A 27658-nucleotide genomic window follows, 5' to 3' on the forward strand; every position below is an offset into this window, starting at 1 on the left:
ATAGCCGGGCGGTTAGGTTTGGCCAAGGTTCCAGGGGTAGTTGTCACGTGATCCCCCCCCCAACCCGCCGCCCCAGCGAGAATTTCAGCGAAAGAAAAAAAAATTTCATCTGCAACCTGCACAACCAAAAACATCCTGCATTTTCCACACCACCACCACTTCTGCCCCTCCCCTCCCTCTCCGCCTCTACCCTCTTTTTTTCCTGGTCATCACGCCTATTGACCCCATTGGGTCTTGTCATCGTGTCGTCCTTCACAATATCTCGCATATCCTTCTCTTCTTTCTACTCTTCATTTTCACAGGTCGCAGCTGGTCCTGCTTTTCACCTAAGGGCTACCTCCTCCAAAGGTCCACGCATCACACTCTCCACTCACTGCATAGTCTTTCGCACTTACGCTAGCAAGAAGAAGAAAATGCCCCCCAAGAAGCAAGTTAAGGAGGAGAAAGTCCCTCTGGGCCGTCCTGGAAACAACCTGAAAAGCGGTATCGTACGTGCGGACTCAATCGCATTGTCTGTTCTTCGACTCTGTTCGTCTTCTTTTTGACTTCACTTTCTCAGCCATCTTGTGGCTCGGTGGATTTCGATGTACTAACCTTTCGATCGTCTGCAGGTTGGTCTAGCGAACGTCGGTAAATCGACGCTTTTCCAGGCTATCACAAAATGCTCGTTAGGTAACCCTGCAAACTTTCCATACGCCACAATCGACCCTGAAGAGGCTCGTGTCATTGTTCCCGACGAACGCTACGACTGGCTCTGTGAGCATTATAAACCCAAGTCTCAGGTTCCTGCAAACTTGACAGTATATGACATCGCCGGCCTAACGCGTGGTGCTTCCACCGGTGCTGGTCTCGGCAATGCCTTTTTGTCACATATCCGAGCAGTCGATGCCATATTCCAAGTTGTCCGATGCTTTGATGATGCTGAAATTATCCACGTCGAGGGAGATGTTGACCCCGTACGAGACCTGGAAATTATCAGTGAAGAGCTCCGGATTAAGGATATTGAGTTCGTTGAGAAGGCTTTAGAGGCCTTGTCCAAGCAGACGAGAAGAGGTGGACAGAGCTTGGAAATGAAGAAACTAAAAGAAGAGGAAGCTACTGTCGCTAAGCTCCTACAGTTCCTGAAAGACGGAAAAGATATTAGAAAGGGTGACTGGTCTCCCAAAGAGGTATGTTATTAATTATCCCTTTTATTTTTTTATTTATTTTTTGCTCCCAGTACTGGCTATTATGATGAATAAGAGCTATAAGCTCGATATAATCCCAGCTCGTCGAATGTTCTCGTTTATTCTCACGTTGAGGACATCCTGAGATGAAGTCCAACCCTGATAATTTGCCTGTTTTATACCATCTATTCCCAACGCGAATTTAGATGTGAGGCCACATGGTTACTAACATGTGTGACAATAGGTCGAGGTCATCAATCCTCTCTTCCTCCTGACTGCTAAGCCTGTTGTATATCTTATCAATCTCAGTGAGAAAGACTATATTCGACAAAAGAACAAATATATCCCGAAGGTTGCGGAGTGGATTAAGAAGAACTCTGAAGGAGATCCAATTATTCCTCTCTCTGTAGCTTTTGAAGAGCGGTTGACTCGCTTTGAAAGTGATGCCGCCGCCGAGGAAGAATGCAAGAAGCTCGGCACTAAGTCGGCTTTGCCTAAGATCATTGTGACCATGCGTCAAGCGCTTAACCTGGGTAGCTTTTTCACCACTGGAGCTGATGAAGTAAGACAATGGACCATTCGAAAAGGAACTAAGGCTCCACAGGCCGCTGGCGTTATCCATTCAGGTATGCTTCTCTTCCCTCCATGGTTCGTTTGAACTTCGTGCTGATGGAACCAAAGATTTCGAAAAGACTTTTATCCAGTGCATTGTTTTTAATTACAATGTATTGAAGGAGCATGGTGACGAAGCAGCTGTCAAGGCTGCCGGCAAGGTGCTGACAAAGGGTAAAGATTATGTCGTCGAAGATGGGGATATCATCTTGATCAAGGCCGGAGCCGCCAAGGGTTAGATTGGAAACCTATTTCCGATATAGAGTACAAACCCTTTTTTGAGTTAATACGAAAATTCGGCATTTCGAATTAGAAATTAATACGATCCATGATAAACGAATAGGATTTAATAGCGTCCACATCTCTGATCTTCGCGTGTGTTTTGGGTGTATCGCTGCGTAGAATTGATAAGATCATGTGAACAGAAAGCCCTAATCAGGATGGCAGCCTCCCCGCAGGTCCGCAGGGAGCCAGGAGATATTTCTCAACCTCCAGCGCGCCTCATCCAAATCGGTTCCTTGGCTGTGCACTCGAATACATATCCGTACACATCTGCTCTGTCAAATTGCGACAAAATGTTCAAAAAAGAGTGCGTATCCTACCAGAGAAACCCTTAAAATCACGTCCTCTCTACCCCGCCATCCTCTACGTGCGCGCGAACAGCCCAAGTGATGCATGGATATAAGCTATTTTTCAATATCTTATGGGATTTTAAACACGAAATATTCATATATATATCGTCCTTGGTAGAAGTCACACATCTAAATCCGTATGCTAACCCGACAATTGTAGTATATCCCCCGGGGCGCGCTCCAAAGTCAAGTCGTCCGTGCAACGATCTCTCCGAAACAAGTTCCTTGAAACCTATCCCGGTTTCGAACCATACATCGATGAAGTGATGCCAAAAAAGGCGCCGTTAGAAGCCGTGAAACTGTATACACACCCTCCCTCCCTCTTTCTCCTAACTAACCTGCTTGTCTCCGGTTTCCCCTTCTTGATATACAACTTTCATCAATGGTTAACTGTTTTGAACTTGACCTCTTAGACCCGATCGAGTCACCCTGTACCTCAGCGACTCACACCCAATCTTCTTCCAATCCCTCGACAGCCCCCTGATCCCTCACCTCCGTGTCCTCCACGCCTTTCCAAACGCCCTGCCGACTATCGGAATCGACAGAGGCGCGATCCGCTTCGTCCTCTCCGGCGCCACTCTGATGGCTCCCGGCCTCACATCTGCTGGCGGGAGATTGCCCGATCCCGCGAATAACCCTGGTGACAAAGAGCTGGAGGCAGGGCAGGTCGTTGCGGTCACGGCGGAGGGGAAGGAGGAGATCTGTCTTGTGGGGGAGTTGAAGATGGGTACGGAGGAGATGAAGAAGAAGGCGAAGGGGGTGGTGATGGATGAGGGCCATTATCTTGGTGATGGCTTGTGGAATTTGCAGTTTGATTGAAGGATCGTCTTTTTTTTTGATTTTTCTTCATTCTGCTTCCGGGCCTCACTACTCTCTTTTCCTGTTCTAAGTTGTTTTTCCCTCGAAGTTATGCTGGTTTTGGCGTATGGGGTTTACTCGACGTTTACACACCCATAGCATGCACTTATGATTAATGTGAGCCTGAACTGCGGTATAATGACATTATCAAACGTGTGCGCGAACTAGAAGACGCGCGGAAAGTGTTGAGATACCTCGAAGCCGGGGTACGAGGGGAGTCATAGGGAGAAAAGACTATTTACTAGCGAAAAGTCATCATCGAGTATTTTCGTGAGGAAGTTATAAATTCTGCCATTAGGTTGAATTTGTCCGCAAACCATCTACTTGTCCAGCATTGGATTCCAACGTGAACAATATCAGACATTGCTTATGGGCCACTCCCGCTATCATTCGGGGACAGCGGGCTAGATCCCGGTGATGCTATATTTAAATTTAATCCTTTCAGCTCCTGGGTTGGTACGCCATTGGCGTTCACTCTCGGCAGTGAAAGCTGATCCCCACGCAATCCAACCTTGACGACAGCACGTCTAAGCATATTTCCTGAGCTATCTAGAGCCATCAGGAAGCGAGCAAGTTCACCGCACAACTCCCAGTCTCCCTTATGTGAAGCTAGCCGCAACAATCGAATTGCTGATTCTTCGGTCTTCTCGTCGTTGTTTTCATCTTCGGAGTCATCAAACGCTTGTAGCACGAGTAAATAACCCCCAGCTGTCTTGAGAGAGTTAAATTTTAGCGCTTGTTCGAATAGTTCACTCGGCGGAGGCAGATGGGCGAACAGTGTCCGCCATGAACGTAGCTCCGTTTTCCGGATACATTGGACGAGAATGTCCAGATATAATTCTGGAGGGTTCCCAGCCTGTAAGAACGATAGGACGGCAGGAAGCAACAGGGCCCCTTGTGACGGATCGTTGCCGCGTGGATTATCAACTTCTTCATCTAGTACATGGTGTAAGAGTATCTCTAAGGCGTGGGGGAAATATGATAGGTGAGAGAAATGGTGACAGATAGAAAAGGCTGAAGGGGTATCAAACTGAGACAGGTTATATTGAAGGATATATGGCAAAAATAATTGGCTCTGGAAAGTTATTAGCGAAAATTCAATGCCTGGGGATACAAATCTAAACATACTCGGATCGCAAATCGATGCAAAGTAAATGTAACGTCTCGCCGTTGGGTAATCTCGGGCTCAATTCCGAGAATAATGCCTTTATTAAGAAGAATTGATAATGGATAAAAATCAATAGGAATTGGGAGCGGCTTCGAGATTTCGCTGGATGGCCCTTTCGGTCGGATCACATCCTGGACGTCGGTCCAAACAAGTAAATCCTTGCCACCAAACACCCACAATGAATCTCGCAAAGAGATATCAGACTGGATACTATTCAAAGCGGAAACTGCTGAAGGACTTGGCGGTAACGATTCATCTCCTGGTGGTGCAAAATTGAAAGAAAGTTGATCCCGCATCAATATGTAATATTCGACATCATGTACTACAATACGCATATCATATTTCAACTCTCCTTCAGAGACGGTTGGCTGTAGCAAAACCAGTTTCCCGTCTACCAGGAAAAGAACTGAAGCCACGGCAACATCTTGCGAAGGATCTCCATTTCCTAGGCGTTGAAAAGTTAAATGGCAGGCCGCAGATGAGAATTGCAACACAGTACTCACGGAGCTGATCCTCAGGTAAAACCCAGCTAATAGCACGCACACGGGTAGGCGCCCGAACAATTCCATGAAAAGCTATTTGGCCGACCTGAACAAGGCTAATTCTCGTCCCTGTCGTATTTATAACGTAGTGATAAAGAATGTTCTCGTAGGTGTAAACTAGCAAAGAGTCCTCGCCAGAAGGACCGATGAACACCGCCGGTGACGGGAGGGCTTCGATATACAGAACAGAAGAGCCGTTTAGTGAAAGCTCACGAGAGTACATTCGGAGCTAAAAAGGTTAGCACGGAATGAGGATCGATGGAGTGGACGTATCACCTCATATGCAGCATTGCATTCGACTGCAGCAATCAAGATATGGCCATACCAGCACATGCCACCTTGGACAGCAAAGGAATCTTCCTGTCTTGGATCGTCAAAAATTTTCCATCTATTGCTTTGGACACTGTAGTGCGCAAGGCCCCGCCTCCCGGCAATGGCCACGTATCTTCCATCTTGGGACACACAAGACGATCGAATTGGCCATTGTGAATGAACGTAGCGTGGAGGATACTGCGCATGGTGCCATAGCGAATCTTTCCCCGATATAGTAGTCAAGTCCGGCAAATCATGGCCACGATATAGAATTATCTCGGTGCCAGTTTGTAATAGCCCACGGGCAAGGTTTGCAGATGAAAAGCATCCAGTCAAAGCACTCCTTGCGAACTCAAGGATCCACAATCGTCTGTCATTGTTGGACGTTAAAAGAATATCCGATCCATAACCTATCCATGCACCCATGGAGACACCGGCCAACCATGCTTCACCGTTTCTCAAAGCCAGTGAGGAATCTGCAGCAAAGCTGTTACCTCCCGGTTTTCCGAACACACTCCATGTTGTCCAGCCGTGCATATATCCTGCAAATAAGCAATAGCCATCAGGAGAATAGCCCATGAAAGATATGGCACCCAAGGAAGCCGCAGATGCAGGAAGAGCAAGTTTGTGGGACAGAGGGATGTTTCCCATGTAGTCTCGGGCTAAATATATAAGAATGTCGCCATTAACACAGCTAACTGCAAGAAGAGAGAATCTCGCATTTACAGCAACTTGTACCGCCTTCTGGCCGTCATTCTCCGGGGTGTGAAACCTGTGACCCTTGAAGATGGATTTGGGCGGATTGCCATCCTGAGATTCTTCGACGCTATGCTGCACAGCGTAGGCTTGTCCCTCACTCGTAATCCATAATAGCAAATTCATTGCACGGTCATATACCATATCCACAACGGCGGTCTTCTTGGAAAGCCATGGGATGCGGTGCAACAGCTCGGTTGTGGTCTGATGTCCATTTTTATCCGGAGTCCACCGGATGGACTGGATTGCTGCAGGTTTCACAGTAGCCACCATCAGCTCATTATCGAGAGCAAGTGCCTTGCTTATTCCAGCGTCGACCTTGATGACTACTCTAAACCGGATGCTCGCCTCCCGAATGCCCTGTGCATCGTCTGCTGAGACCTGTTGGTGACGCCTTGGCTGGGTATGCATAAAACGATGCTGGTAGGCATGGGAATTCGAGGAGACCGCGATGGAATACGTGATGAGGTATCCGTTAAGAGTCTGAACGACAACAATGGCAGCATCTGGTCGTAGCAGGAGGGACACATTTGGGCCGTAGTTTTTCAGAGAGCGTGACGAGCGTTTCACTGCAGCGATGACTGCAGTGGGCTGCGGATCAGTTAATATTGGAAAACACATATAAGCAAGGAAACGGCATACCTTGGTCTGCCAGATCGCAAGGGAGGACTGGGACATTGTCGCAAAATAAAGGCCGTTCTTGGAGACACATAAACCCGTTATGGGTCCGTTCGCCCATCCTCCCTGCTCAGCATCGGCTGCCCGCTCCCCTTGCTCCCCCGTTCTTAGCTGCTCCTCGGGAGGGCCGTCCGTGGTATTCTCATCTTGAGCTGCGCCGCCATCCACTTCCGGCAATTCAATGCCCGGGCCATTGACCGCATAGATTCTAGGTACTCCATGTGGCCAGTACATTGCTGGTCGTGATTGTAGATGAGTTTAAACACCAATCACATTGGATCATCTTTAGGGACCGATACCATTGTGGAGACGAAGCTTCGATAATTGTCCGTTCGGTGCTCCTTGCCGTTGTGTCGATGGCCTTTTTTTTGCGACGATAGCGGAAGTCCTGAAGGGAGAACGGCTCTGTCATGTGATCATCCCAGCTCCATGGCGAAATCGCCAGCTTCTCGACGTCCCGAGGGCTAACTCCTGTTCTTCGACTCTTTGCGATCTGCTATTCTTCCAACTTGGAATCCAGTCGCAGAGCTGCACCAAGTTTACATTCCCTGTTTAAAAGATGGTACTCGCCCTTCTTCCCCCGACGGTCCCGTGTTTCTCAGGATGCTTACCCCGCGATGAGCCCTGTCACCCAGCATCGTTGCTAACAGATCCCTCCTAGGCCCTCACGGAATCAAAGAAAAAACTGGCCTTGGCCATAATAGATTTTCTTAGCACAAGTGCCAAAGATGGTACTCTCTCCGCCGAAGATGCCGAGTCAATGGAGATTGCCCAGTCATGCATCGCCGACGCCTTCAAGGTCGACCCTTCAAACAAGGCCGCCACGCAGGACGCCCTAGGAGGCCAGTCGCTTTTGAGCATTTATACAGTGTACGAAAAGCTTAAGGGCAAAGGCACTGCCGCTAAGCCTAGCAAAGATGCCGGTAGTGAATCAAAACCTGCTGCCTCTAAACCAACCCCAGGTGCGCCTACCGAGGAATCGGATAGATTGAAGTCAGAGGGCAATGCGGCAATGGCTCGTAAAGACTACATTGGAGCCATCTCCTTCTACACTAAAGCACTTGAAATTGCCCCTGCAAACCCAATTTATCTGTCCAACCGTGCCGCTGCCTTCTCTGCTTCTGGAAACCATGCAAGAGCCGTGGAAGACGCTGAGGTGGCTGTGGCTGCTGATCCGAAATACGTAAAGGCCTGGAGCAGGCTGGGCCTTGCCAAATTTGCGCTTGGTGATGCGAAAGGTGCCGCTGAAGCCTACGAGAAAGGCATCGAAGCTGAGGGCAACGGTGGGAGCGAGGGTATGAAAAAGGGCCTGGAGACCGCTAGGAAGCGGATTGAAGAAATGGAGAAGAAGGATAATGAGCCGCCTGCAGAAGATGTTGATGATGCGGCCGGCTCCACACGCGGTGCTGGCGGCATGCCTGACCTCTCGTCCCTTGCTAGCATGCTCGGAGGTGGTGGGGCTGGCGGCGGTGCGGGCGGTGGCATGCCTGACCTTAGCTCCATAATGAACAATCCGATGTTTGCCAGCATGGCACAGAATATTATGAGCAATCCGGACATGTTAAACAACCTTATGAGCAACCCACGCTTGAGACAGATGGCTGAGAATTTCGGTGGCGGTCAAGGCGGTCTTCCCGATATGTCGAGCCTGATGAATGATCCGAACATTGCTGAAATGTAAGTTTTATAACCTTTAAAATCCCATGGGCTTCTGTTAACCGGTCATACCCCAGGGCTCGCAATCTCATGGGTGGTGGAAGAGGTGCCGGAAGAGGGCAATAATTGTATTACTTCTAATAATGGCTGCACTTTGTTTCTCCTTGGAGACCCACGTATCGACGGCCGTTATAAGTGACGTGCCACGGCCTTGGGGGTTTGGGCGTTCTATTTCAAGATCATTTACACTTGTCAAGTTGTACCAGAAGCGAGGTTTGGCGATGGACAAATGTCTTGAAGAATACCGCTACCACTATAATCTATAAGTATGTCACCATCGGCATTTTCAAGAGGCTCAAGCTGAAGAGAGACAATCTTATTATTTTCCAGACCGCAGGCCCTAAAAGCTTGCTTGTATTTACAGTGAATATCCATGAGAAGAGAGGATGACGCATCTCGTAAACTAACAAATCCAACCCCTTTGCAACCATATGGGAAGAAAAACCGGTGCAAGTCACAGGCGCCCACGCATCGAAGGAGACAACGTAAAGAAATGAAAAGAAAAGGCATTTATCCCACCAGATCATGATCTATATGGACTCCAAATAATAGTGTACATCGAGGACGGGAATAGCTCCAAAGGCCAGGGCTATGCAGGACAAAGAAAGGGAATCGACATAATAGTACTAAAACAGGCAGGGATTAAACCGTGCAGGAAGGGCAAAGATGGACCTGGAAAGAATAAACGACATTCGCTTCTTTTATTTTTATTGAAAGAGATCAAAATTGGGACTTCGATCATATATAGTCCCGGCCGGACTTTTGAAGCTCAATCATTCTCCAACCTCTGGTTTCCGGATTATTAACGTCCTCCGGAATTCTGGTCACGCCGATTGCATAAGTCACTAATTGGACTTTATCTTCCATACCGGCAGCGAGCTCGTTCGTTTTGGCGTTGCGATAAACATGCACCTCCTGAGTTCGGCAAGTCACGATGAAAACAGGAATGTCCCCCGGCTCCAACATCCGCGCATGGGAGATGTCCACATGGCGAATATCAAGGATACGGCCATCTGATTTTAGGCCCGCAGTGGTATATTGTTTTGCCAGAGCTGCGTACACATGGAATTGCGCATCGGATAGCCAAAGCTTAAGGGTCTCAGCATCACCCTTGACGTAGGCATCTAAAACTTCGGGGAGTATATACTCTCGCATCTCGCGCAAGAATGGTTCGATCTGGAAGTTGGGATCCATCTGGCGAAATTTCTTGATCACCATTGCGGTTTCGTTCTCGGCGAAGAAGCCCGCCACTCGGTCAGATATGCTGCGGGCGGTGGAAATTAAAGGATTCTCAGATTCATTGTAGGTATTTTTGAGATTAAAGTATTGTTGCATGATGCGGCTGGAATCCCTGAATTCACGCCAGGATTCCTTCCAGGCGGCATCTTTATGGACAGTGATATTTGTGCCAGCGCTAGCAAGCTGTCAGTATTTGAACTCCTTTCCCATATACTCGGGGGACTTACTTGGGGTCCTCTTCCATTGGTTCCACTTTGTGAAGTTTGCCCTCCTTCACATCTCTAAGTTCTCTTAATTCTCTTTGCTTCCTTCGCTCTTCCTTTTCAACCCAGCCTCCATAGCGAGAGCTGCTACCATCATCTATGACCTCTTTCATCTCTTTGTAGGCCTTAGTGTCGCGGACCGGCTTAGTAACCTTCTCGATACCTTTACCGGTAGCAGTGACACCCTTCCGGAGGCCCTTAACTACTGACGTGTCCCAAGTCCAGGCTGCTCCCTTTCCAAGCGCTCGGCCCGTCTGTTTCAGAGCAGAGGACGTTGTAGAAGAAGCAGCATCGGAAGCAGCCTGGTACGCAGCGCGTGCCCTTCGAACCGATTCACTCTCTGTGAATTGATTTGCCGAGGAAGCTAGGGCCTTTGTGGACTCGTTCCACTCCTTCGACGCTTTGAATTCAGACCTTAATGTTTCCGTGAACACCTGCCAGGGAGTCTTGTCGCCATGAGGGGGTGGCGGGGGAGGAGCCTCCTTTTCCTTCTTGGTCTCCTTCTCACCTGCCTCCTCATTTTTCTGACCACCACTTTCAGCCGATTCCTGGCTCGCTGATTCACTCGTGGTTTTTCCTGTTTCTGACTTCTCCTGCTGCTGTTGCCGGCGGAGACTTGATGTCTGGAAAGCTCTTTTAGCAGGGAGGAGAACTCGTATTAAATTGATCTGGAAGGGAGAAGCCTGAGAGAAGACGGGGAGGATAGGATTATAAGATTGAAAAGCATTGGTCGGCGGTCGCTCTAGGCGGGAGCGGCTCAGCAAGCGTGTCTGCGTCAAGGATCGGAGGACTGGCGCTCTTCCGGATGTAACACTCGTAGAAGTAATATGGCCTCGAAGAAAGGCCGTCCGGCCGGCGCCTGGCGACACCAATTTCCCTGCGACAATCATACTCTATCGAGGATGCAGCTGCGACACTCAGGTACCGAATGGGAACCTCTGGCAATGGCCAATACTATGAAAGTAAAGCAACAGACCGATACAGTCCAAATAATAGCCTGCGGCAGAGGCAGAAGTGATAATCGCTGGCGGCCTCAACAGCCGTGGGAGCAGGAGGCGGTGGTGATGGGTGAAAGGGAAAAAAAGAGGATCTGCCTGAATCAACACTTTTGACTTTTTTGCCCCGAGCGCCAAGACCGAAAAGACTGACGCCGAAGCTCAAGCCAAAATCGGCCGGCCAGGAAAGACGAAGCGACACGACCCGTCGAATTCTCCTGCACCCGCCTTCGTTTGCGCTATCCACTTCACCTCTAAGCCCCATAGAGTCGGTTCGAGTGCTCAGTCGCAGCCTGCCGGAGAGCCGGCGCTCTCTTGCCTTGCTTCAGCCGCCGAATTGAATTGTCCTCCGCCGCGATGAACCACACGGTGGTCAAGCGGCTGTCCGCTGCCTTGATGCGGCCTTTCTTGCAGCAGCAAAATCCATATTCTTCTTCGATGTTCAGATCCTTCTCCTCAACAGCCCCTTCACGAAACGCCGATACACCAAACCAAAATGAACCTCCAACGGGCCGCTCAGCGCTGGGCAAACTATCCGAAGACACAAAGGCCAACCCGCTTGAATTGAATACGGAGGATGTCACGGCGAAAATTGCGGAGGCGCTGTCGAATCCCTACGGCATGAGCCTTCCTCATCACCTCCACGTTTATGCCCATAAACACAACACACATTTGACCTTAACAAGGCCCAACCGCGACCCAATGATGTCCATAAGCTGCGGTACGATTGGCTTCCGCAAGTCTCACCGCGGCGGCTACGATCCGGCCCACCAGCTCTGCTCCTACATGATGGCAAAGATTCAAGAACGGGGGTTTTTAATGGACATCAGGCAGTTGGAAGTTGTCCTCAGAGGGTTCGGACCGGGGCGCGAGGCATTTACTAAAGTGCTCTTGGGCCCGGAGGGAAAGAAGATACGGGAAAAAGTAGTACGGGTGACCGATGCCACCAGGTTGAAATTCGGCGGCACGAGAAGCCCAAGGGTGCGGAGATTGGGTTGATCATGCTGGTTCCATTTCACTGACCTCATCTGCTGGAATTGTCCTCTGCTGCCAGCGACCTTTCTGCATCATTATATGTATATTAGAGTGGTTCTCATTGTTGCAATCCAATCACCATTTGGAGTTCTTTGCTTTTCTCCTGACATCTCCTCTAATGTGCTGCCGTCCTGTCTGCGCGGGCGTTTGTTTGCGGTCCTGCAGCCATAGAATCAATCACGTGAAGCTGTTATCGATAAACCCCAACTCTGATTGAGCTCCAGCGACAGGGAATATCAGAACCAGGATCCCACTGGGAAGAAACACGCGGAATCCATGAAGACAGCTGCTTTCCTCGCTGCCAGAGTACCTGTCCTATTGTATCAGCTTCGTCCAAGCCAAAAAAGCCCAGAGATTCTGTTCCTTCAGCCCCGTCCATTCACCGTTTGTCCCCATCACTGCTGCCTCCACGCCCAAGCTTTTTGACGGCCCTTCGAACTCCGAGATACCACCGCTAGGCATCGAAAGCCCCACGAGATTGTCCTGAGTTACACTTGCGCCAAAGCTCTACGAACGGCGGAGCTTGCCCGCCGGGCCTTCCGATGTCGTTTGGATGCCCCCTCTAAATCCCTTTCTTCGCGCTTTTTTCCGCAGCGTGCTCCCGTCGCAATGCGTTCCGGTCCAGAACCATGTCCGCTTCTCCCGCCAGCATACTCCATGGCATATATCTTGCTGATGTCCGCTTTAGATCTTACTGGTGCCTACCACCGAATCCCTCGTCAACGCTCGCGATCGAGATTCTAATACCCCCTACATTGACCTCGTTCATTCCGAAGAGTTTCTGGGTAGCCATGTCTTGCGCATTCCCGCTTCAACGTCCGCAAAGGATGCCCTTTCAGGGCCACGGGACGCCAGGGGAAAGGCCAGGCAAATGACCACCGCAAACGGCCGCACTGTAGCCATCCGGGAGTCGATGGTATTCAGTAACAAAGGTACCGCAAAAGAAGTAACCTTTAGTTTTGGCGTTTTTAAATTTGAGGCCCAGTTGGTGTGGCTGACAAGACTTGCAGGCTTCAAGAATTTGAACCAGGCAATCCTGCTCTCCGATATTCTTTACTACGTTCCGGGCAGCGAGTCGCAGCCATGGTTAATATACTACATCTCCAAACCGCTGCTCGGAATCTACGATCCAGGGGGAATCGTTCAAGCAGCTGTACCTGGCTTCCCTTCACAATATCCAGAGTTCTTGAATTCTTCGCCGGGATGCGACAGTGGCAGCCTGGGATTTGCCCGGAAAGACGTTCAGTCATTTGGAGAATTGCTCGCAAACTTTCCAATGATCGCCAGGCAGATGCAACCCGGACTGGAGCGACTATTTCGTGAGTTTGGAAAGGAGCTCGGAAAACCGTTGCCACCTCCTCCGTCACGCTTTTCATCCATGAACTCCGAAAATGAAGCCGATAATGTGGACGAGACAGCATCGATTCGAAGCACTTCATCATGCACCCAAAAGACGCTGCCTTTCAACTCACTGGAGTATTTTGAAGACGACGAGGACCTCATGAGGCGTGCTCTAGAAACGGCGGTCACGGCGGCAATTGACCTTTTCCGCCTAGTAGACAGGCAGCAGCTGTCTCTTCTAGGAGCTACAACAAATCTCACCGGACCCATGGTAGAACGGCTGATAGAGCGCTATGTGACTGAGCAGGTTCACGACTCCCTTCTCTTCCCGAGAATATGCGGGTGCCGCAAAACCGAAGATACGGAATTGGATATACGTATTCGACAGATGGAGAGTATTGACGTGTCCCAGGTCGGTATCCCCATAGAAGGAGGTCGAAAGGGAAAAGAAGAACTTATTCATCGCCTTGGAAGGGGTGTCGACGAGTTTCGAAAAATGGTTGACTCCACATGTCCCCAAGAGATGCTGAAAATACTTCTCACAACAATAAAAACCGTTACCCTCGAGTATAAACCCGATTCTGAAGACGGTGATGTCGTCGAAAAGAAACCGTCAGTTCTGACAATCAACGCTGATATTCTGGTTTCATTACTACTAGTAGTGGTCATCAGATCGCAGGTCCGTCACCTCCAAGCCAGACTCTCATATATGCAACATTTTATTTATATGGATGATGTCGAGAGCGGCGAATCTGGGTACGCTTTGAGTACATTCGAGGCAGTATTGACGTACCTCCGACATGACTCCCGCGGGCTCAGAAAGGCCAGCGCAAAGAACCGGCGTCTCTGGTGTGCTACCAAGTCAGGCAAAGTGCCTGATATGAAGGCCATTCTGGAGCCGGAAAGTCAGGAAAGCTTATCTGAAGATAGCATTGGTAACGGAGAACAGGAACATTCGTCTCAACTGGACATTTATGGCGTGGAAGATGCGCAGGGTCCATCAACCATGGAGCTTGCAACTAACGGTAGTATATCTCCACATGTTACAAGAGAGCCCATAGATATTCCCAGAGTTCCAGAAACGCCCCGTCTAGCACACGTTTTTCCATTTCAGACGTGGACACCAAGCTCTCCACCAAAGACTCAACCCCGTATTCTTAAAAGTGTTTCTATGGACGTTGGAAGCGTGTCCGAAACCTCCAACTTTTCCCTTCTTTCTCGCTCAACCACTTTTGGTTCTGCGACAAGCCATATGGAAGGCGACACATCTGTTTTAATCTTAACAAAAACGCAAGATCCGGCGGGAGATTCGATCCCAATGATGGCCGTCGAAGCCTGCCAGCCCGAGTCCTTAAAATACCTCTTGAGCTTGGAGGAATATTATCCAATCCAAAGTATACTGGAAGATGTCAACAGCGATGGCACAACGTTGTTGAGCGCCGCAGTACAACTCGCGCACACCGAGATTGTGGACGTTATCCTAGCTTTTATCTTTCAACATGCGCATCCTGATGACGTTAGAACTTACTTTGCTAAGGCGGATGCTCGAGGAAGAACGGTTGCACATTATCTTTTCGGTGTTCCTTCATTGATGTCTCGCATTGGCGCTGCACTTCCTTGGAAAAAAAGAGATAAACACGGTCAAACTCCTCTTTTTGCACTCTGCAGATCCTATGATCACCCGGATTACAACATCATGGTTAACGAAGCTTTGACTGTGGCCCGAGATTCTCAAGGGGATGGAGATCCTTTGAGACTTGATGATCATGTGGATGCTAAAGGAAACACCCTCCTGCACGTCGTTAGCGACCCCCAGATTCTTCATAGGATCCTATGTGAATGCGACTGTGATCCTAACGCGACTAATGACAAACGATTTACCCCCCTGATGATGGCGAGCAAGTATGGACGTGTCGACCTAGTTCGGATTCTTTTCGCGGATCCACGAGTTGACCCTCATCTTCGGGAGTCTCGCGGATTAACTGCAGTTGAACTTGCAAAAGACGACGAGGTTCGTAATAGAATTGATGATCTTATCTTATTTTCCAATCCACCACCCTCTTCCGTCGATTCTTCTGGCCGCATAACCGCTGTCGTTCGATCAGTGTTTGTCGAAGATGGTAGCACTCGGTTCATCATCAAATCCGGTGCACCTAATCCTCCATCCCCCTCTGAACAAGATCAGTCCCGAAAGATGATCACTTTCACGGTAACGACTTCCCGCCGTGGTCTGGCGGATTTCGAGAATCTTATTAAGTTTCTGAGGATCGAACACCCTGCTTCATACATTCCCGATGTTCCGCCATTTCGTTCTCCATTACAGATCTATTCAAAGCCCTCGCGCGCTGTGCTCCACGAAGTTCAAGAGCGTCTGGATAGGCTCATGAAAATTTTACTTGCGCATCCCACCTTTTCGACACATGAACTACTCTGGGAATTCTTCCTCATGCCCGAGATACAAACAGAAATGCTAAGTGAAAGATCGCATCGGAAGGCTGCTGTGCTGGTAGAAAGAATAGCGGATGAATACCAACCTGTCACGGCAGAAGATATCCGCGACGTTGAGCAGATTGTGGGCCATGCGCAAGATGCCGTCCGTGCAGTCAGCAATCACACTCGAAGCATAATTCGACGTGGATATAAGCTTCACAATGCATCTATAGACTTCGCAGAAGCAATATCCATGTGTTCCTACGCCATTTCTTCTCTACAGCCTCCCACAAATGCCCTTCCCCATTCGCATATAGACGCCGTTAATCGTTTTGCTGCTTGCTATACTTCTTCGTCTCTCGACTCTTCTCCGTTGACTCAGTACCTTACGGCCCTAACATCCTTACATACCACAACAAGCGCAATGTTAGAGTCCCTCTCCCGCCCCGGAATGCTCGTATCCAGGCTTAATTCCTCCACCCGGTCTTTAGCGCGCTGTCACTCCACCCTCGCATCTAACTCTGTCCCACGCAAATTCAATTTTCCCGGCTTAGAAGAATCTCGACAACGCTCGGTCCGAGAGCAAGAACAGAAGATTCTAGAGTTGAACGTGGAAGTGGAGCAAGTCGGGAAAGAGATTGCGTGGAATAAAGACGTAGTTGTGGGAGAGCTGGCTGGGTGGACGGATTGGAGGGGGAAGATGGGCAAACAAGCAATCAGGGAGTTTGTTAGAACTACGCTTGTTCGAGAGAAAGAGCGTGGGAAGAGGATGGAGAGATGTCTGAGGAGTTTAAGACGTTGAATTTCTCTAGCTTTTGTAACCCTTTTTTTTTTTTTTTTTTTCCCCTTTCCCAATCCAACACTATTTTAAGCATGCATAGGTGGGTGACGGATTTGATTTCTTTGCGTGTTTTAACGCCCATGATTTTCGGCCTCGTCAATGGGCTGTTTTAAATGGTTATCTTTCTTGTCTTTTTGCTCTGGTTTCGTATAGCTTTGGTTCAACCAGGTAGGGTGAGGGACGTACGGATTGGGTCGCACATAGTCCGGCATCTTCATTTGTAACGTAATCGGGGGTATTCTGATTTCTTTACTTGCAAACGAATAAACCTTTTTTGATTCCAATATTGTATTAATTAACATATTGGTCCCAGGGACATGAAGGTGTAGTTTGCATGTTATTCCGCCTAGCTATAGAAGAGGAGCGTCTCCCTGTGTTTCTCGCTCTCCGGCTGAAGTCAAGCTCTTTTTGTGTACTTCTTTGCTCTGTTCATAGAAATTCCCCCTGATGATAATAATAACAATAATAAAAAATTGCGGTAAAAATGCACAGGCCAGAGAAAAGACAAAATTGGTATCTCTTAAAAGCATCATGCAAATCCATTTAATATCCAAAAAAGAACAAAGTTTGAGAACTAAAAAATAAAAGGAAAAAAGAAAAAGATAATAATAAGAAGGAATAATTAAAATATATGTCATACAAAGTGGCAATGTGTAGGTTTGTTATTCTTTTCTCTTTTCGCGCGTGACAGGCTATGTGCCTGGGTACGGATAGACTCCATAACCATCCGACCGCGGCGGCTGATTGGCATGCAAGGTGTTTGGAAAATTCTCGGCTTGATCGACGTGCTGCATAATGTCGTAAGTTTGACTCGCTTGGCCAGTATCTACAGGCGAGATGCTACTGACAGGGGAATATTGGGAAGTACGATAGTTCATATGTTGGTTAACAGTGGAAATACTGCTGCGCGAAGCTCGACGAGTGCTGCGTGTTGCTGAAGAAGGTCCACTTGACGGCATTTCCGAGGATGGTGGTGTTGGTGGGTTATCGGGAGGAAGTTCCATGACAATGGGTAGCTCGGTGGACGGTGCTCCTGCTGGGGGCAGTGGCTTGCGCTCAATAGAATGGCTACGACCTACGCCATGGGTATCGAAGTTATGCGGCCGATGAAGAGAACTTTCCATGGAGACCGGTCTTTGTAAGGCCCCAGGGGGTGGGTAAGGCCCGCTGGATGCTGGATTAGTCGACAAGGAAAGCCGCTGCTGATCGTCATCTGTCGCCATAGAGGAATAAAAGCGACCACTTGTGGCACGGGGCATATCGGGAGTAAGGGGTTGGAAATCGTCCTTGTTCCCAGGAGATATATGTTGCGAAACAGGTGCGTATGCCATATTAGGATGCCAAGTGAAGTTTGGCCCACGGTTTAAATAACTTTCTCCGCTTCCGGGAGTTTCTGCTTGCGAATCCCCACTGTCCGAAGCGGATATTGCTAAGTATCGTGATTTTCGGTTCTGCCGTTCTTCTTCCTTGTGATCTCGGTGTTTTTGCCATCGCTTGTAGTATAGTAGACCTAGAAAAGCGACCGCGATGACAACAAAACCGCCAAAGACAGACCCCGCTGCAACCCCTGCTTTGTTTATCCCGTCATCTTCCGGGGGTGGGGTAGGAGATGCGGATGTGGGCGTGGTGGTTGTGGATGCTACCTGGGATAAGGTTGTGGATGCAGGTGCGGAATTGTCAGTAGAAGTTATCCGCGAATGACTTGATGAAGATGAGGCTGTGTTGGTGGTTGAAGCAGGCGCTGTGGAGGTAGAGCGGCTGGAATCCGTCGCAGCGGTAGAGCTTTCAGTTGCTAACTCTTCCGTGGTTGAGTCCAGTCGCGTGTGAGAGTATCTGCTCGTAGATTCCGATCTAAAAGCTGTCGTGATAGGGTTCCTCCCAGGGGCATCATCGTCGTCACCATCATTGTCATCGTCGTCGTCGTCCTCGTGGTCCTCGCCGTCCTCGCCGTCGGGGTCAGGAGGGTCGGGAACGTCGTCCTCATCCTGACGCTGCCTGCCACGCCAAGGTGGCTCCTTTTGGTCCGGATTAGGTCCGCCAACAGGAATATTTGTCCAAGGCGGACCTTTGTTGCCAGGAGGGTTTCTGTTGCCAGGAGGGTTTTTGTTCCCAGGAGGGTTTTTGTTGCCAGGGGGGTTTTTGTTCCCAGGGGGGTTTTTGTTGCCAGGAGGGTTGTTATTGTCAGGAGAAGGATTTTTATTGCCAGGAGGGTTCTTATTTCCAGGTGGGTTTCCGTTCCCAGGCGGGTTTTTGTTCTCAGCAGCGTTTTTGCTGGCACCTTGATTGGAGTTACCAGCTGGCTTGGGATTACCACGATCCTCTTTGCGCTTAAACTTCCGGAAGCTTGGAGATCTGGGCGAAGGTGTAATAATCGGATCTTTGCGAGATATCCTATCATCTTCGGAGGGATGTCTTTTCGCAAGACGTGGAATGCGGCCGTCATTAATGCAATCACCGAGAAATATCTCGCCTGTGCCCCCCACTCTCCTCCTGCACGGCGTTGGAAGAGCGGATGGAGGTTCTAGAGCCGTCGCCCATGTCTGAAAGAGCAAGATATTGGTCCATAAGAATAGTTTCATCGCGCCTTCGAGGTTATATCGCAGCGACCAGACGCTTCGACTTCGATGGTTAGGACTCTTGGTTATGCGACAACAGCACGCATTCAATCAATCACACACTTCTTGCAGGCGCATTCCAGGTTAGCTACAAGAGCTGAAAGCGAACGTAAATTTCTGTCAAAGGAAGCTTTTTGGATCGTCTGAAGGCATTGATGTAGTGGGCCGTCCCGATCCAGCCGCGTACAGACAAAGCAAAGGCGAAAAAAGGTGTCCAGCCAACAAACACAACACAGAAGGGAACATGAAAAGAGCAGAAAGGCAAGAAGAGCTAGAGGAGCTTACTTGTGTCGTTGGAGAAGATATTGAGATATTATCATGACCTTTTTTTGTGTTCGGGCCTCCGCTCTCATCGCTGTTTCAAACGTTGGCGTGATTGAACATAGCCTCAATTGCGCGAACGAAGGATAAAAAGCGTCCAATCAACCCGAATGGAGCAATGAGCGACTCATCCAAAACAGACGAATCCCTGTCGTGGTGGTTGTAAATCGCATGCGGATGGAGAAAGGCTCGGGAGTATGCCCGCTTTAAGGCTTCGACCGCAAGAGGCCGGTAGATAGGCTGGCCGTTGGAATATAAAATGGCCTAGCACTTCTCAGGGATTAGTTATTCGTGAACGCGTCGTCACCGAATGTTTGGACGAAGACCCGGTAAAACGTCCAACCTATGGGTGCGACCCCACTGGCCGGGAGGCTATGTACGGATGTTTTGGTGCGAGCAAGCGCCAGAAATTGAGATCATTCCCTGACGCATGAAGCACGCGATGGCCACCAGGACCTGAAGATTTCGGCGCAAATACCAAAATTTGAAGAAGATGGGCGTAATTGCATGCTCCACCCGGCCGACCTCTTCCGCAGCTGACAGGAAGCTCGCTATCGCTTCGTCTCGCCAGGCCCGCCAGCGGCGTGGAGAATTGCCAACGAGCTATTAATAGTAGCCTGAGCTGATGGGCTGCTGACTGCGCTAATACGAAGATGTAACAACGCCTGCATGCAGGGGGGACGCCAAGCCTGCCAAGCCCCGTATCGTATTTTACGGGCCGATATAATTCCTCAATGACGGCAAAAGGTCGGCCCGAGGAAGTCAGCTGATTACGACTAGTTTATCAGTTCTGATTAGTAATCATGACGTTGTCCTCCTAGGGCCGCACCGCCTCCTCCCGTCCAGGAACCTCTCCGCTTCCCACCGAAGGTCGACGAAGAAAAGTCCAAGGTAGCGCCAGAGAATCCTGGCGCCTAGACCAGGGTATCATCCCCCTGTCGAACTGGTCCATCGTCGCTGGCGAATGATGTAAGAAAGTCCTCCCATAAATCAAGAAAAACTGGATACATTGCTCCCCTCCATTACCGTCTCCTCTCTCCATGACTTCCAGAGCACATCTCTTGAAGCCGGGTATAAAGCACATGTCCCTTTCTCTCTCATCATCCTACGTCGCCCTATATCCCGAAGTAAACATCCCACCCTCGCAAGCTAATAAGGTGTCTTTTCTGAAACTCCCTCATCAATACTTCACCATCCGCACCCATCACGTTCAACCACCTCGCAACATGCCTCTTGTCGTTCCAGAAGTCAACGAGAATGACCAAGCTGCCTGGGCCGCTAGGCTGATGGGAAAGAAGCTGACCCAGGATGTCAGTGACAATGTCGTGCGTAATCTGAGCTCCGAAACTCTTGTACACTATAATCTAAAATATGGCCAGTCCTTCGCAGTGAAAGACCTCCCCAAAACGCATCGTGTCATCAAGCCTGGTTATGCGGTTACCATGGACTATGTACCGGATCGGTATGCTCACTACAGCAGACCCAAGTTAGAACGATTATAGCAAGCAGCTGATGTATTTCCCTCTTCCCAGGCTTAATGTTTATCTCGATGATTCGGACACTGTTGTTAAAGTCAACCATGGTTAAATCTATAAACCAACAACGGCGTCTTTTCCTGGAGAACTAGCAGCTGAAAGACCAAGACTTGCCCTATGGTGCTACATTGACTGTGATTGGATATATGTCTGATAATGCAGTATTCACTACAATTTAATATATGTTAAAAAAGACCCAGTAATCTTGCATAAACTGATCTTCGGCGCATGTATGTCTATTCATACATTGCTTCGGATCATCAGTCACGATCTCTGCTCATAATGTATGTGGTTATGTCTTGCATGCCTACATATGTCTTCTCAGCCTCCATGATAACCATTCCAAGTGGGAGGGAAACGCACAGCCACACCCCATTTCATTTGACCCAACATCTGCCCGCCGTACGGGAACAATTGCCTGCCTCGGAATATGGCCTATAAATCCCATTTGGAGTGGGGCCGGACCGGTGCATGATACCTTTGGCCTTCCTCGAAATTTGTTCACTGGGAGAAAAAGTCCCCAGAAGCCTTTGTTCCGTCGCAGCCGTCCATGCTTCCTGCGAAGCTTTCAAGCTCAAGGAACTATCGATACGGCATCCGGATCCGCCTTGACACCCCCGTTCGTAAAAATAATTAAGGACAGCTACTCCGTACTCAATCAATCATCATCGTCATCATCATCGGAGCTATATGCTCCTAACCCAAGGTTGGAGGAGATTGCCGGCGCAATTTTGGTGCCAGGGTCCGCTGGCAGCCCAGGTCTGCTGCCCTGAGCAGGTGATGCATCGCATTTCGGTTCAGGAGGCTCTGAATAGTCCGCTACTTTATGCTGAGCGTTGGATGGAATGTGTGCCTCCAAAGTGGCAGGCTTATCGGCCTTCGGCTTTTCCTAGGGAGGGATTTGGCCGCTAGTGCTCGACGACTTTCGGAGCTTTACCCCTGGAAGGACATCATTATCCTTGGTCCGCCTTCGTTTCCTACCCGATATCGCCCATTTCTCCTCCTCGCCATGCGACCCAGCGCCTGGCTCACCAAGCTTGTTTTCTACCAGAACGGCGTTCTTCTCCGCCTCCTCTCGCTGGCGGTGAAACATCTCCAATTGTTCCATGGTTTCCCTCTTCACAGCCGCCTCCTTCGCACGAGTTGACTCAAGCAAGGAGTCCAAGAATTCAACCTCATCTTCATCGAGAGCTCGAAATTGATTCTTCAGCCGGATTGATTCTTCGAATGCTTCTTGCTTTGCCGCTAATTCTCAAAAGTGATATGAAAGTAGCAGTCAGCTATACGTACAAGCTCCGCATGGAACCTAAATGACAGGCCCAATTCCTACACACCTTTATTCTGCTGGAGAATTTCGTAAAGGCTTTTTCCCCCTTCTTGGGTCCCCTGTTCTGCTTTGCGCTTCCGGGACTCCTCGAGCTCTTTCTTGACTCTCTGCCACTCCTCATCATTGCCCGGAGTGTACTCCGTGGCGCCAGCCGAGATAAAACCGGACGACATTGCTGTGAGAAATTTTAAATCAAGGTAGAAGTTAACTCAATCCCGAAACGTGGAATAAACACCGCTATAAGCATTCGGTTCTCATCTGGCCGCCTGGCGTTGGAAGGGTGGGTCACGTGATATTCCAACGGGGCGGGCCGGTTTTTGTGTAGTTAGTTACTTCGTGCCTGATCTCAGATACGGAGTAGTTAACTAAGGCCTCAAATTAGTAGTTAATAAGTGTGTGGGATGGCAGCAGCAGCAATATTGACATAGAAATGTTATAACTATATTAACAAGAAAGCCAGAATAAAGTAGAATTATAAGTTACACAATTTTCAACTAGGTTCCAGCTTCATTCCATCCAATCCCAAGTTAGTCCCAAACTCGTACAGAACTGGTATGGTACGAGTAATTCCAGGAAACACCCTCTTGTTTTCATGAATCAATTCATTGTGTACGACAAACTGCTGTGTCTTCCAAGATCTTTAAGGTGCAGTCTCTCAGGCTATTTCTCCAGTGTGATTCCAACAATATTGAATGAATCAGTCCAACACCAGGAGAAAACACAGTGGATTGGATACAATTGTCCTGAAGGGAATTATTGATCAATCAAAGCAGTTGATACTATCCCAATGAAGGGTCTTGTATATTTCCATTGTATTATCCCAAGACCAAGAGTGGAATAAGGGAGTGATTGTAAAGGGTTGTAGCTTTGGTGATTCAATAGCTATTTAGAATAAATATGTACTAACCAGCCAAATAAGCAGGAATAAAAGATAAATCAATTTCACCTTGTACAACAGGTCAAAAAATGCCTTTTGCCTATGAAGAAACACAATACGCCCTCATTTCCAGATTCTAACATTCTGATAATTCTTGACCGGTACAATTGTACTATTATCACGTGCAGTCTTCTCCCTGTCATAATGCAGCTTTTTGGCATCAATATCAAAGCATCCTAAAGGCCTTTGGACAGCTGCACCCTTGTGACAAACAGGCCACAGTGTATGTGTGCACATGTCACAATAAAAGCCTTCCTTTTTAGAAACAAAGTCCGGACCACGGGAACCGGGGTCATCACAAAGCTCCTTTGCACTCATGGAGTTGCTGATCACAATGTCATTGTTGAAGCAAGTGGGTTTGAATTGTTCCTCTCTCTCATCCAGCTGCATAATCTTGTCCCTTTTCTTCTTGACTCCATAAGTTGGACGCCAGAGCCGAGCTGGGAACCGGAGCACCCTCTGTAACTTGATTCTCTCTTCTAGTGTTGGAAGCTGACCTGGAGGAGGACTGCACATGACTTCACCCTCTGTTTTTAATGCCTCCAAGTCCGCATCAAGCCCGTCTCTGGTATACTCCAGCGGAGGATTGAAAACAGGGAGGCATTGCAGCTCGTTCAACTTTTTGTACATCTTCAATCTGGGTGCGCTCTTGCACATTGAGTCTGGATGATCCGCGTACTGCGCATATAGGGCCTCAGAACCGATAAAGTCAATCAGATGAATGCCAATTCCCTGAGGGAAGTTGTATGTTGTCTTCCCATCATCGTCTGGGCCATCAATCCAAAAGCACTTTGGCTTGTGAGCCAGATCACCCACCTGCATCACAAGATTAGAATGATACCAAGGCACCCCGCACATGGCTGCATTGTCTCCTGTGAAAGCCCAGTATTCCTTGCTGGGATGTGTCACAGCAATGTATGCAACACAAAGGGCATCAGGACTCGAAGCACTGAGAGAAATATATTCTGCCGGTCTGTTATTTTTTCTATCTATTGGAGTAATGGAAATGTCCTCATAGCGGCCATCAGGAATTTTCCCATGTCTACTCCCAGATTTGAATCCAATTCGCTCGCCGTTTCCATCGAACAGGGCTATGCTCGGCATATCACCTCCAGTACTAGCCTCGTCATGCTTGTGAGGCTGTGACAGGCCAGAGGCAACACGGACAATCGTATTGGCCTTGTACGGCGCGGGAAAAAAGTAATCTCCAAGTGGAACCAGGGAGAGACCCGTAACCCCAAGCACAATACCAGTGAATACAGCATGCGCGCCCATTCTAGCGGCCGACCGTCTAGGAATCGAGGATATTAACAGATATGATAATCTAACCGTAAGGGAATAGAGCAGTCGCTTCTGAGTAGGAAATCAAAGGTCCGTAGGTCAATGATAGAGAGTAGCAGGAATAGACAAGACTGACGTTGAGTGACCCGAGACAACATGGTAATGGCGTCCTGGTTTGCTACTTTTATATCCATCTAAAACTCGCCAAAGGCATAGCCTTCATCCCTCCTATTTCACATAAATTAGGAGCCGAAGGACAGGGAAAAAAAAGGGTATTCGATGCCATAGCGGAGCGCCAACCCTTGCATAAGCGGAACGGACGACTTGTTGACTTGAGCTCATTGGGTAGATCTCCTGATTCGAGTCTTGCCTACCATCCACTAGATCAAAGCGGAGCAAGTCTCGAATCTAGAAATCTAGAAAAGGTAAGACAGCCGAAAGAGCATCAATATCCTTGACAGTATGGAGAGGGCGAAGTCAGTCCCATTACCACAAGGTAAAACCTGACCTCTGAGTAAATCTGGACGATTCTAGGAATCTTGATGGTTTAGCGCTGATCATGCACTACACAACGGTGAAATCTGCCCGGCAACATTTGGATTGAATGCCAAAAACAGAGAATGAGTGGATGCAGAAGTCGAACAACTAGGAGGAATACATAGAGAGTATCAGAATAAGTGAAGAAAGGAGGGTTTTAGAAATGGCCAGGGAATATCCCATCACCTGTGATGAGTGGGAAGGGTTCGAATAGCTTCAAAATCCCGTGGACGCAACCCAGGTTTTGAATAAATGAAAAACGTATCAATTTGACACGGCTCTTTGATCCTCATCCATACCAAAGAGGGTCAGTAGCAAAGATCACCGGAGAAGAAATATCAATTGGGGATGAGCTTAACATCAGAGTTGTATTTCTTTTATTGGTATTATCCAAAAAGGAACTAGGAAATGAGATCGGAGTTGAAGGTTCATCTGTGGAAACATAGTGGAGTTGGAGTCGGAGTTTCATCCACATCTGCACCTCAAGGGATTCATTCAGATGCCAGAGATGTTCAGAAAGCGTTTCCGTATGAACATAGTGAATTGGGCTTTGACAATTGGATATAAAAGAGGGTTCGACCACGGAGCTATGGGGTTAAAACCAAGCATCTCAACCAGTATATTGACTACTAACCACTGATCCTACTTGACGATACAATGCGTCTCACCGTGTCAAAGGCTCTTCATTTGTTGGCAGTTCTTGCCTTTCTTGAACAGATTGTTTTTTCTCGCAGAATTCCGGAAGGATTCGCAGATGCAAAGCGAACCTGTGATATCGAGCCCTGCGAAGGTAGAGCATCTTCTGTGAAGGGAGCCTTTAGGGTATATACGCTAACCAAAAGTCACAGTTAACAAACGCCTGCCTGGCAGCCCGCACGGGGCTGTTGCTGACCTGCGCATCAGGGCTCCTCCTCCTCCTCCCGTTAGACCGCCGGTCGGAAGACCCGGAGGGAAGCCTCCAAATAACCCTCACCATGTAGGAAAGCCGGGCGGCAACGGGCCAGGGGGAAAACGCCCTTCTATAGGGATACCACACGAGCCACCAGCGAGACCAGGGTCACCGCCTGAACCACGGCCAGGACCTTATGAGCCTCGAAAGGCACCCGCGGATGAATTCCCCCTTCCATTCGAGGCATACGGCGCCAAGGGCAGGGTAGCGATGCGCGTGCTAGACCAGGCTATTTCTAGCAACAAACCCAACGTGAACAGGCCAAAGCTGGACAAGCTTTACCATGTGTCCAAGGACAAAGTCGATGCAGATTTTACACTGCCTGAGTTGCATGACAAAATTGGGGTGGTAAAAGACACGAGCAAAACGATATTCACACGGATCACAGTTAGAAACGATGAGGGCCTCTTCAAGGAGAAAATCACTACTGATGACATCCATCAAGCAGTCTACTTTCCAGAGGCAAGAACAATTCAGGTCAAGGAAAGCTTTGCCATGAAGGACGTTCTGCCTGATGACGTCCGCCTAAAATGGTCGGAAATAACCTTTCAAAACTGGAAATCTGTGGCAGGAAACAATGTGAAGGATCTCAAATATATACTCCGTGACACAATTATAAATGAAGGCACATCTGACACAATAACCCAGGCAAGGCTGAACCTCAAAATTCCCGAGGACGATCCAGCAGCATTCCATCCCTCAACGCCGGGCTCTGCGATGGACAACGCTTTCAACAGCTTAGCAGGAACACCCAATGTCAGATCTGTGTGGCACATGCTAGCTGATCACCACAGGGAATTCGGTGACCTTAAGATTGTCAAAATCCACACATACGCTTACGACTCTTTTCTCCTAATCGAACTGGGCCGTTAAGGTAGGGTAGGAGCCCGAGAGAAAGTGGGAGGGATGATGGTGAAGTTGACAAGTTGTGACCAAAGGGGATAATCTCAAGCAGGTCTTTTGATTGCTTTCAACGTTGGTGTTCTTCTGTTGGTGTCTCGATGTTGTACGTTGGCTTGATATTTCTAATCCCAAATGGAGATTGTTCCGGTGCTGCCTGAAAAAGAGTCTTCTCATGGTGAAAAACGTTGGTGGGGTATTAACTAGTTAAGTAACTAGTACTTAAGTAAATACTCCGTACGGAGTACTCCGTAGTGTGTAAGTGGAGTTCTCGGCACTTCGCCGTACTCCGGATTCCTGTATGTTTCCATATGGGAATTTCATTATTAGTCCGAAGAACCCTTGTAGGTGAATTCCTGAAATTTCATAGTACGGAGTAATCTTATTCGGAATTGTGCGAGAACGGTACTCCGTACTCCGTGATCCAAATAGAGAACTGTGAGAGCATTGTTGAATTTGTCTTCCTTTTGGAAAATGAGATCAATTATAGAATGTAACTGAAATTTTAACTGTGAGATTAGAAATTCCATTTCAAATTAGATCTTTTCTTGAGCCTGATCATGTAAATTTGGTTTGACTTTTTTACATGTTGTTACTCCGTACTCCGTACGGAGTGTCAGATAACCTTACCCCAGCTTTACTTAGTTAACTAGTCATTGGCCGAGCTCGCCA

At 48.6% G+C, this 27658-nt stretch overlaps 12 protein-coding genes across 12 annotated transcripts; 7 read left to right on the forward strand and 5 right to left on the reverse strand.

Annotated features, from left to right (window-relative positions):
* The first annotated feature begins 183 nt into the window (after positions 1-183).
* CIMG_10273 (GTP-binding protein YchF) lies at positions 184-2123 on the forward strand. Its single transcript, XM_001239250.2, has 4 exons — positions 184-488; positions 612-1169; positions 1411-1792; positions 1848-2123. The coding sequence occupies exons 1-4, from the start codon at positions 414-416 to the stop codon at positions 2015-2017; spliced, it is 1185 nt and encodes a 394-aa protein (XP_001239251.1). The 5' UTR covers positions 184-413; the 3' UTR covers positions 2018-2123.
* A 108-nt stretch (positions 2124-2231) lies between these two features.
* CIMG_10274 (translation machinery-associated protein 20) lies at positions 2232-4329 on the forward strand. The gene is made up of 3 exons (XM_001239251.2): positions 2232-2367; positions 2571-2711; positions 2824-4329. The coding sequence occupies exons 1-3, from the start codon at positions 2354-2356 to the stop codon at positions 3227-3229; spliced, it is 561 nt and encodes a 186-aa protein (XP_001239252.1). The 5' UTR covers positions 2232-2353; the 3' UTR covers positions 3230-4329.
* On the reverse strand, positions 2473-7074 carry CIMG_10275 (uncharacterized protein). Its single transcript, XM_001239252.2, has 5 exons — positions 6689-7074; positions 5255-6637; positions 4940-5207; positions 4397-4881; positions 2473-4343 (listed from the first exon to the last, which is right to left on the reverse strand). The coding sequence occupies exons 1-5, from the start codon at positions 6956-6958 to the stop codon at positions 3636-3638; spliced, it is 3114 nt and encodes a 1037-aa protein (XP_001239253.1). The 5' UTR covers positions 6959-7074; the 3' UTR covers positions 2473-3635.
* Positions 7075-7192: 118 nt separating this feature from the next.
* Positions 7193-9835, forward strand: CIMG_10276 (Hsc70 cochaperone). The gene is made up of 3 exons (XM_001239253.2): positions 7193-7286; positions 7386-8401; positions 8458-9835. Exons 1-3 carry the CDS (start codon positions 7284-7286, stop codon positions 8504-8506), a joined length of 1068 nt encoding a protein of 355 aa, XP_001239254.1. The 5' UTR covers positions 7193-7283; the 3' UTR covers positions 8507-9835.
* CIMG_10277 (mitochondrial inner membrane translocase subunit TIM44) lies at positions 8720-10998 on the reverse strand. Its single transcript, XM_001239254.2, has 2 exons — positions 9907-10998; positions 8720-9854 (listed from the first exon to the last, which is right to left on the reverse strand). Exons 1-2 carry the CDS (start codon positions 10830-10832, stop codon positions 9179-9181), a joined length of 1602 nt encoding a protein of 533 aa, XP_001239255.1. The 5' UTR covers positions 10833-10998; the 3' UTR covers positions 8720-9178.
* Positions 10999-11131: 133 nt separating this feature from the next.
* CIMG_10278 (37S ribosomal protein S11) lies at positions 11132-12071 on the forward strand. The gene has a single exon (XM_001239255.2). It carries the CDS (start codon positions 11295-11297, stop codon positions 11934-11936), a length of 642 nt encoding a protein of 213 aa, XP_001239256.1. The 5' UTR covers positions 11132-11294; the 3' UTR covers positions 11937-12071.
* Positions 12072-12525: 454 nt separating this feature from the next.
* Positions 12526-16545, forward strand: CIMG_10279 (VPS9 domain-containing protein; the record flags this gene model as incomplete). The annotated part of the gene is made up of 2 exons (XM_001239256.2): positions 12526-12603; positions 12661-16545. 2 exons carry the CDS (start codon positions 12526-12528, stop codon positions 16543-16545), a joined length of 3963 nt encoding a protein of 1320 aa, XP_001239257.2.
* Positions 16546-16903: 358 nt separating this feature from the next.
* On the reverse strand, positions 16904-20063 carry CIMG_10280 (uncharacterized protein). The gene is made up of 4 exons (XM_001239257.2): positions 19999-20063; positions 19485-19790; positions 17433-19264; positions 16904-17372 (listed from the first exon to the last, which is right to left on the reverse strand). Exons 3-4 carry the CDS (start codon positions 19161-19163, stop codon positions 17277-17279), a joined length of 1827 nt encoding a protein of 608 aa, XP_001239258.1. The 5' UTR covers positions 19164-19264; positions 19485-19790; positions 19999-20063; the 3' UTR covers positions 16904-17276.
* Positions 20064-20419: 356 nt separating this feature from the next.
* CIMG_10282 (uncharacterized protein) lies at positions 20420-21281 on the forward strand. Its single transcript, XM_001239259.2, has 3 exons — positions 20420-20845; positions 20900-20982; positions 21053-21281. Exons 1-3 carry the CDS (start codon positions 20561-20563, stop codon positions 21105-21107), a joined length of 423 nt encoding a protein of 140 aa, XP_001239260.1. The 5' UTR covers positions 20420-20560; the 3' UTR covers positions 21108-21281.
* Positions 21220-22560, reverse strand: CIMG_10283 (uncharacterized protein). Its single transcript, XM_001239260.2, has 2 exons — positions 22390-22560; positions 21220-22300 (listed from the first exon to the last, which is right to left on the reverse strand). Exons 1-2 carry the CDS (start codon positions 22553-22555, stop codon positions 21945-21947), a joined length of 522 nt encoding a protein of 173 aa, XP_001239261.2. The 5' UTR covers positions 22556-22560; the 3' UTR covers positions 21220-21944.
* Positions 22561-23382: 822 nt separating this feature from the next.
* CIMG_10284 (uncharacterized protein) lies at positions 23383-24594 on the reverse strand (the record flags this gene model as incomplete). Its single annotated transcript, XM_001239261.1, has 1 exon — positions 23383-24594. One exon carries the CDS (start codon positions 24592-24594, stop codon positions 23383-23385), a length of 1212 nt encoding a protein of 403 aa, XP_001239262.1.
* A 1675-nt stretch (positions 24595-26269) lies between these two features.
* On the forward strand, positions 26270-27127 carry CIMG_10285 (uncharacterized protein). The gene has a single exon (XM_001239262.2). It carries the CDS (start codon positions 26297-26299, stop codon positions 26957-26959), a length of 663 nt encoding a protein of 220 aa, XP_001239263.2. The 5' UTR covers positions 26270-26296; the 3' UTR covers positions 26960-27127.
* The last annotated feature ends 531 nt before the right edge of the window (positions 27128-27658 follow it).

Source organism: Coccidioides immitis (genome assembly GCF_000149335.2).
Source record: "Coccidioides immitis RS genomic scaffold supercont3.5, whole genome shotgun sequence".
NCBI lineage: Eukaryota > Fungi > Ascomycota > Eurotiomycetes > Onygenales > Onygenaceae > Coccidioides > Coccidioides immitis.

Coding starts and splice junctions, on each gene's coding strand:
- CIMG_10273 (XM_001239250.2), top strand. CDS start 414: ATGCCCCCCAAGAAGCAAGTTAAGGAGGAGAAAGTCCCTCTGGGCCGT. Junction 489..611: donor ACAACCTGAAAAGCGGTATC/GTACGTGCGGAC, acceptor GATCGTCTGCAG/GTTGGTCTAGCGAACGTCGG. Junction 1,793..1,847: donor CGCTGGCGTTATCCATTCAG/GTATGCTTCTCT, acceptor ATGGAACCAAAG/ATTTCGAAAAGACTTTTATC.
- CIMG_10276 (XM_001239253.2), top strand. Junction 8,402..8,457: donor GATCCGAACATTGCTGAAAT/GTAAGTTTTATA, acceptor GTCATACCCCAG/GGCTCGCAATCTCATGGGTG.
- CIMG_10275 (XM_001239252.2), bottom strand. CDS start 6,958: ATGTACTGGCCACATGGAGTACCTAGAATCTATGCGGTCAATGGCCCG. Junction 5,208..5,254: donor AATGCAATGCTGCATATGAG/GTGATACGTCCA, acceptor TAACCTTTTTAG/CTCCGAATGTACTCTCGTGA. Junction 4,882..4,939: donor TTTACCTGAGGATCAGCTCC/GTGAGTACTGTG, acceptor TTCAACGCCTAG/GAAATGGAGATCCTTCGCAA.
- CIMG_10283 (XM_001239260.2), bottom strand. CDS start 22,555: ATGTCGTCCGGTTTTATCTCGGCTGGCGCCACGGAGTACACTCCGGGC. Junction 22,301..22,389: donor AATTCTCCAGCAGAATAAAG/GTGTGTAGGAAT, acceptor TTTGAGAATTAG/CGGCAAAGCAAGAAGCATTC.
- CIMG_10282 (XM_001239259.2), top strand. CDS start 20,561: ATGACTTCCAGAGCACATCTCTTGAAGCCGGGTATAAAGCACATGTCC. Junction 20,846..20,899: donor AGGATGTCAGTGACAATGTC/GTGCGTAATCTG, acceptor AAATATGGCCAG/TCCTTCGCAGTGAAAGACCT. Junction 20,983..21,052: donor ATGGACTATGTACCGGATCG/GTATGCTCACTA, acceptor CCCTCTTCCCAG/GCTTAATGTTTATCTCGATG.
- CIMG_10278 (XM_001239255.2), top strand. CDS start 11,295: ATGAACCACACGGTGGTCAAGCGGCTGTCCGCTGCCTTGATGCGGCCT.
- CIMG_10277 (XM_001239254.2), bottom strand. CDS start 10,832: ATGATTGTCGCAGGGAAATTGGTGTCGCCAGGCGCCGGCCGGACGGCC. Junction 9,855..9,906: donor CCAATGGAAGAGGACCCCAA/GTAAGTCCCCCG, acceptor ACAGCTTGCTAG/CGCTGGCACAAATATCACTG.
- CIMG_10280 (XM_001239257.2), bottom strand. CDS start 19,163: ATGAAACTATTCTTATGGACCAATATCTTGCTCTTTCAGACATGGGCG. Junction 17,373..17,432: donor GTACTTCCCAATATTCCCCT/GTCAGTAGCATC, acceptor GACATTATGCAG/CACGTCGATCAAGCCGAGAA.
- CIMG_10274 (XM_001239251.2), top strand. Junction 2,712..2,823: donor CCGTTAGAAGCCGTGAAACT/GTATACACACCC, acceptor TTGACCTCTTAG/ACCCGATCGAGTCACCCTGT.
- CIMG_10285 (XM_001239262.2), top strand. CDS start 26,297: ATGCGCGTGCTAGACCAGGCTATTTCTAGCAACAAACCCAACGTGAAC.